Here is a 7,261-nt window from a genome sequence, read left to right as displayed (position 1 = left end):
ATCTGCCCCACTCGCCTCTCCGTTCCACAGCTCCACGTGCTGGGTCCACCCTGCTCACCACAGCGTCAGGATTCAACGGGTGAGACACAGAAATAGGTGATGGCCTCTCCCGGCGGAGCCCAGGGCCCGGAAAGAATATTCTGGCCGGGAGCTGGTGGCCCGTCTTCTCGCTCTTACCGAGCCTTGGAAATTTCTCCACCTCCTTCGGGCCTCGCACCCGGGCAACCACCAGGAGCCTAGCCTGGAACCCTCACAATGGCCAGAGCTGGCCCTGCCTCGCAGCCTCTGTGACATCACCAACCGCCCAGGCCTAGGCAACCGGGCCCCAGGTGCAGACAGACCCACCATGAGCTACTCCCCCCCCCATCTCTGCTCACCATGCGGACGCTGACCTGGGTCTTGTTTCTGCTACTGTGCCTCTCCTGTGGCTATGCCTTTATGTTTACTTCCCTGAGAGAGAAAGCCAAAGAACCCCAGGGGAAGGTGCCCTGCGGAGGGCACTTCCGGATTAGGCAGAATCTACCAGAGCACGCCCAAGGCTGGCTTGGGAGCAAGTGGCTCTGGCTTTTTTTTGTTGTCCTGCTGTATGTGATACTGAAGTTTCGAGGAGATAGCGAGAAGAGTAAGGTAAGGACTGCTCTCCATTTTTCACACCGACTCCCATCTCAGCCCCGCCGGACGCGGAGAAGCGGATGTTCTAGTAGGTTATGCTCAGGGTCGTGAAGTGAAACCAAGTAGGAGGCAAGGCACCCACCTCACGGTCCCGAGAGACACGGGCACATTCATTTCCTGACGTCTCCTCGGGGAAGACAGTAGTCCCCGGATCCACAGGGATCCGGGCTAACGATCGAAGTTGACCTTCTGTTTATTGGGCGAATAAAAGCTTGGCTTGACATTTATCCTATTAAGTGAGTCTTTTCAAAGTAAGGATAGGTTCAAGAACTTGGTGTGTTTCAGGTCAAAGTTACTTATAGTTAGGGCTCCTGGGTGGCTCAGTCGGTGAAGCGTCCGACTTTGGCTCAGGTCATGACCTCACGATTTGTGGGTTCGAGCCCCATGTCGGGCTCTGTGCTGACAGCTCAGAGCCTGGATCCTGCTTTAGATTCTGTGTCTGCATCTCTCACTGACCTTCCCCTGCTTACATTGTCTTTTCTCTCTCTCTCTCCCCTGCTTACATTGTCTTTTCTCTCTCTCTCTCTCAGAAATAAATAAAAGATTAAAAAAAAAGTTACTCACAGACACAGTCACTGCCCTTGATTCTTAATCTCCCTAGAATTTGACTTCTGACAAGTTACTGAACTGAATGGAAACGGTATCAATAAGGATAAATGTGTAAAGAAGTAACAGCTCCTTCCTAAAGTGGCTGGACAAGTGTCAGTCGGTGAAAGGGAGACAAATATGGCATGTTCTAGACAGCCCAACGCTTCATGATACCGTGTCCAAACCAGTAGAGCAGCGGTTGGCAAACCTTTTCTGGAAAGGACCAGATGGTAGATATTTTCAGCTCTGCAGCCTGGATAGTCTCTGTTGTAACTACCCAACGCTGCTGTTTTAGCCTGAAAGCAGCCTTACGTAATACACCACTAAATTAGCAAGGCTGTGTTCCAATAAAGTTTTATTTACAAAATCAACATGGGGGCCAGATTGGTCCGTAGTTTGCCAATCCCTGGCCTAGAGCGCAATGCGAGAACCATCTTTTCTTAGATGAGCCCAACTCTTTTGGAACTGTGTCAAAACCAGTAAAGTCAACAAAATTATTCACCCTGATAATCTTTCTTGACAGGAGCAGAATCCTTCTGGGCTTCGAGGCTGTTCATTTCGCTCTCCGCTAAAGAAAAATCAAAATACTTCCCCCAACAAAGACTATGCATTCAATACCTTAACCAAGCTCGAGGTGGACCTTGCGAAATTTATGTCCAACGTGCGCAACCTGAAAGTCACCATGGCAGCTGGCGGCAGCCCCAAGTTTCAGAACTTTGAGATGCCTGCAGATCCTCACAATGGCATCACCATCTATGAGATATGGGGTGAAGAAGACTCTGAATGAATAGATTTATGTGTCAGAGTAAGAGAGAAAAAGTTGAGCACTGACAAACCCTATGCAAACTAATAAAACTATTCTGAAGAAAAAGAATTCTCAAATGTGACACCTTTTTTCTGCCCCCTCTTTCTTTCTTTCTTTCTTTCTTTTTTTTTTTTAATATTTTTATTTATTTCTAGGAGAGAGAGGGAGAGAGAGACAGCGTGAGCAGGGGAGGGTCAGAGAGAGAGGGAGATACAGAATCTGAAGCAGGCTCCAGGCTCTGACTAGCTGTCAGCACAGAGCCCGACGCGGGGCTCGAACCCACGAACCGTGAGGTCATGACCTAAGCGAAAGTCGGACGCTTAACCGACTAAGCCACCCAGGCGCCCCTGCCCCCTCTTTCTTTTTTTAAACTGGGAGAAAAATAAATAACTGTGAGACCAGGGGCCGCCGCAGTTACTGGTTTGTTTTTGCCTCCCTCGTCTCCTCCTGAGCAGTGAGCAGGGAGAAGAACACAGACAGTGACGTAGTGGCAGAGGGTGGCACGCGTGGCCACAATGCCAGATTCCTCATAGGACGATGAGGCTTGGGAAATTTGGGATACGTGGCCGCTACCGTTTTCAGACTAGCTGTGTTTACAGGAGGTGTTGGCACAAAAGAGGGAACCAGTTTTTTTCTTTCTAATGTATTACGAAGTCCAGCTTTAATTGCAGATATAAAAAAAAGTGACGGAGGGGCCCCTGGGTGGCTCAGTCTGTTGAGTGTCCAAGTCTTAATTTCAGCTCAGGTCATGATCTCACGGTTCGTGGGTTTGAGCCCCACGTGGGGCTCTGCGCTGACAGCGTGGAACCTGCTTGGGATTCTTTCTGCCTCTCTCCCTGCCCCTCCCCCACTTGCAATCTCTAAATAAATAAATATTTTTTAAAAAGAGGAAGTGATTGAATTAAGAGAGGTGTGTGTGTGTGTGTGTGTGTGTGTGTGTGTACGCACACGTACATATGTCAGGGGGATGGTGGATTCTAGAATCATTTGATTTTCTTAACACCAGAAAAGTCTTTTTATTCACTGCATCTCGTAGATTACATGTATTGACTTTTTCTTCTACCAAACTAGCAGTTGTATCTGTCTAATTGGATTTAAAAAAACAAAGAATTAAAATAAAATAAAATAAAATAAAATAAAATAAAATAAAATAAAATAAAATAAAATACAATAAAAATAAAAAAACAAAGAATTGATCTATATTTTCCGTGTAATTTGGATATAGGTGAGCCAAGCCGGGCTTCCCAAATTGGTTGATATGAATGTTGATAATACTTATTAAAAATATGGATATTTTTGAGGGCGCCAGGTGGCTCAGTCGGTTAAGTGTCCAACTTCGGCTCAGGTCATGATCTTACAGTTCATGGGCTTGAGCCCCGCTTCAGGATCTGTGCTGATAGCTGAGAGCCTGGAGCTGCTTTGGATTCTGTGTCTCCCTCTCTTTCTGCCCCTCCCCCATTCACACTCTGTCTTTTACTCTCAAAAATAACCATTAAAAATTTTAATTAATAAATAAAAATTTTAAAATATGGCTATTTTGGCATGTTAGTATGGCTGATGGAAACTTACTCGAGGCTGTTAAATCAGCTTACTGACCCCCTAATCTAGGTCAGTGGGTCGTTTTATGGACGGGCAGGTGCAGGCCAGGAGAGAGAAGCTAGCCGGGGAAGATCATGGAAGTTGCTTATTTCTAGTTCAGTCCAGATTCATGTGTCCCTGACAGAGGAGTCCTGCATCAGTGACTTCCCGCCATTTGGGCGAAGTCTTCAGGCTCCGCCCCGTGTGTGAGAGTCATACCTCCAATGAAAGCCGCCCACCCATCTCTTCCCATCTGGTCCTTCCCAGCACTTACTTCTCATCTTCACCAAGCAGGATGGGGAAAAGTGGAAAGAGCTGAGATGACTCCTTTGTGCCTCCAGTATTCTGAGTTTTTCAAGTAAATGGGCCTATGCGAGTTATTTTCATGGCTCTCTGAGGACATGCAGATAAGCAAAGCACATTTTGGTTTTAACCTGTGGCCTCAGCGTGGTGCAGATTGTAGATTGATGGAGGGGATCCAAAAGCCAGAGGTCAACGAACCATGGTCCACAGGCCAAATCCGGCCCACTGCCTGTTCTCATACTACCTATGAGTTAATGATGGCTCTTATTTATTTATTGCTATTTTTAAAAGAAAAAAAAACTTTCCTTTTGTTCGGGGTGGGGGGGAGTTTGTTTTGTTTCACTTTTTCACACAAGCATGGAGCCCAGTGCGGGGCTTGAACTTACAATCCTGAGATCAAGACCTGAGCTTAACTGACTCAGCCACCAAGGTGCCCCTGGCTTTCATATTTTTTTTAACTTTTTTATTTGTGGAGAGAGAGTGAGAGAGAGAGCATGCTCAAGTGGAGCAGGGGCAGAGGGAGAGAATCTCAAGCAGGCACCACACTCAGTGCAGAGCCAGATGCGGGGCTCCATCCCACGACCCTGGGGTCATGACCTGAGCTGAAATCGAGAGTCAGATGCTCAACTGACTGAGCCACCCAGGTGCCTTTGGCTTTTATATTTTTAAACGATTGAAAAAAAGATAAATGTCCCCTGGCGAACAGGATGGAGGTCTGCTGTGGTTCCTGCTGTGTCCTCGGCATCTGGGACAGAGCCTGGCGCATCATGGGCACTCTGCACAGATTTCAAAAGAGCTCTTTGGCATTCATTTCAGATTTACAGATAACAACAGCACCGAAAGTTCCCCCTCCCCCAGCTGCCCCGAACCTTGGCCTCTTAGGTGATCGTGGGAGAATTGTGACAACCAAAAATGGTAATATAGGTGCAATACTGCTCCTTAACTAGTGTGAAGTTCATTTCATTTCTGTCTGTTCTGGGATCCCGGCCAGCAGCCCACAGCGCACACAGCCAGCCTGCCTTACTCTCCTTCTAAATGGAACAGGCTGGCTGTGACCTTGGCGATTTTGAAGAATAGTGATCAACTGTGCTGTAGAATATCCATTTGGGTTGAATGACGTTTGCTTTCTCGCGCTAGGAATAAGGTTGTGCGTTTTTGGCAAGAACACCAGTGACATGGGGCACCTGGGGGGCTCAGGCAGCTTAACGTCTGACTCGATTTTGGCTCAGGTCCTGATCTCATGGTTCGTGGGTTTGAGCCCTGCGTTGGGTCCTGTGCTTACAGTAAGGAGCCTGCTTGAGATTCTCTCTTTCTCCCTCTCTCTCTCTCTCTGTCCCTCCCCTCTCCAAATAAATAAGTAAACTTAAAACAAAACAAAACAAAGAACTGGAGATGTGATGTGGTGTCCTGGTGATACAACACTTTTGATATTGACTTTCATGGCTTGATTAAGGTGGTATCTGCTGGCTTCTTCTCGGTAACAAAGAAATATCTTAGAGAATACTCTATAGTCTATACCAATCTGCCCCTCAAACTTTCACCTGCTAGTGTGAGCATCTACAAGTGGGTCTTTTCTGCAATAATTATTTCAGTGGTGTTGGTATTTGCCTGATGCTGATTTTCCTGTTTCCTTCTACTGTTATTAACCGGAGTTCTACTGTAAGGAAGGCCTGTCCTTTCTCCCCCGTTTATTTGATTATTTACTTATATCAGGATAGACACACAGATATTTATTTTGTCGTATTAAAGTCCAATATTTTTGGTATTTATTTTCTTGCTCGAACTTTGCCAGCTCCCGCAGGTGGGCTCCACTGTACTTGAACAAGCCCCACCCTCTTCTGAGCCGCTTCTTACTGTCTGGAAACCCAAGACGGTCCAGGACAGTCTTGTTTATCCTCAGGGAATCAACCACTTCTCCGAAGAGCCCTGGCTCCTTGGATGGAGAAAGGCACTTAGCGGCCAGGCTCCGGATGCTGGGCAGCTGGTCTGCCCCATCCGTCACGGCTCCCAGACCCCCTCGGTGAGAGCCTCTTTGGTTTGTTTTACCCTTTCTGTATTTCTCTTGCACAAATGAACAGATACGTGTGTTTTCTTATAGCCCCTCTTTCCCATGTGAAGGATACCCTGCTATCAATATGCTTTGGGGCTTTTGCTTTTCGTTTGTTTGATTAACAGCGAGTCCTGGACATGACTCCGCGTTGGCTCACATCTCATCCTTTTTTCCACGTACAGAGTACTCCGCTGTGTGGATGTGCCCGGGGTGTGCCACGATGGAGAGTGGTCCATCCAGCTCTTACACAAGAGCATTCAAGTGGTTTCCAGTAGTTGGAAGAGACAAATAATGGTGCAACGAATAACCTTGTGCACGTTAAGTGTTTCGTGTTGTCGGAGGTTTATCTGGGCATGGATGCCCAGGTGTGGGATTGCTGGGTCGAAAGGCGGTGCACACGTGGTTTTGTGAGGTATTGCCAAATTTCCCTCAGGTGGGTAGTGCCAGTGGGCCACCTCGCCAGGGGCACCAATAGATTTAAAAACAAATGTGGGCATAGCTTGCACTTCCAGAGACAACCACCAGGTGGAAGACAACGCCCACCTCAGAGAACCGGCTGCCCGTTGCCAAGATTTTGTTTCCAAGGGCCCTTGACAATAGCGCGAAGGGGACGCAGGGGTAGCCACGGTGTGTTCATTACTAAGAGCAACCAGCTTTCATAGTACTGGCAGCAATAATGCCACTACTTTATCAACAACGACTCACTCACTCCAGGGTTTATCCTGTCCACTGTCGTGAGCGCTGGGGCTGAGAAGGTGGAAAACAAGTCAAACATCCCTTCTGGGCAGCGAGGCAGTAAATACACAGGAAGTCCTACTACAGCCTGTCAGGGGCTCGCGCGCACTGAGGACACGGATCGGTCAGGGAAGAGGTATGCGTGCAGGTGTGGGGTCCGCGGGCGGGGTGCTTGGCTTACCGTCACGCAGTATAATTGGGGAAGAACTCGGTGAGGACGTCCTGGCGGAAGAGTGTGGAAGACAGACATGATGGGAAGTGCAAAGGCCCTGAGACAGGAGCCTGCGGCATGATGGGGGGGTGCTCAGTGTCCTTGGGGCCCAGTGAGTGAGAAGAGGTAAGAGGCAGGGAGCGGGGTGCCACCCACGGGATTTGGACTTTCCCTCCCTAAGAGATGAGGGCGGTGGGCGAGAGTATCAGATCCGCAGGGTCCTGGAGAGAGGGCTTCCTCCTCCCCGCTCCCCAAACCTGCAGCTCACGCCTCCCCAGATACCTGCGGGACCCCGATGCCGCCGGGGGGGGGGGGGGGG

The 7,261-nt window shown here is 48.5% G+C and overlaps 1 protein-coding gene and 1 long non-coding RNA gene across 2 annotated transcripts in view; both read left to right on the top strand.

The window, feature by feature from the left end:
• Window positions 1-311: 311 nt before the first annotated feature.
• LOC120234889 (protein FAM209B-like) lies at window positions 312-2,142 on the top strand. The gene is made up of 2 exons (XM_039236901.1): window positions 312-627; window positions 1,784-2,142. Exons 1-2 carry the CDS (start codon window positions 379-381, stop codon window positions 2,045-2,047), a joined length of 513 nt encoding a protein of 170 aa, XP_039092832.1. The 5' UTR covers window positions 312-378; the 3' UTR covers window positions 2,048-2,142.
• A 4,794-nt stretch (window positions 2,143-6,936) lies between these two features.
• Window positions 6,937-7,261, top strand: part of LOC120234848 — a 35,065-nt gene continuing 34,740 nt past the window's right edge. Inside the window, exon 1 of the long non-coding RNA XR_005529218.1 lies at window positions 6,937-7,068. This is a non-coding gene — a long non-coding RNA (uncharacterized LOC120234848). The remainder of the gene's footprint in view (window positions 7,069-7,261) is intronic.

The sequence above is a fragment of the Hyaena hyaena genome, unplaced genomic scaffold (assembly GCF_003009895.1).
Source record: "Hyaena hyaena isolate Hyena2069 unplaced genomic scaffold, ASM300989v1 scaffold_119, whole genome shotgun sequence".
In the NCBI taxonomy this organism is placed as follows: Eukaryota; Metazoa; Chordata; class Mammalia; order Carnivora; family Hyaenidae; genus Hyaena; species Hyaena hyaena.
This window is presented reverse-complemented; position numbering and strand designations above follow the sequence as displayed.

Coding starts and splice junctions, on each gene's coding strand:
- LOC120234889 (XM_039236901.1), top strand. CDS start 379: ATGCGGACGCTGACCTGGGTCTTGTTTCTGCTACTGTGCCTCTCCTGT. Junction 628..1,783: donor GAGATAGCGAGAAGAGTAAG/GTAAGGACTGCT, acceptor CTTTCTTGACAG/GAGCAGAATCCTTCTGGGCT.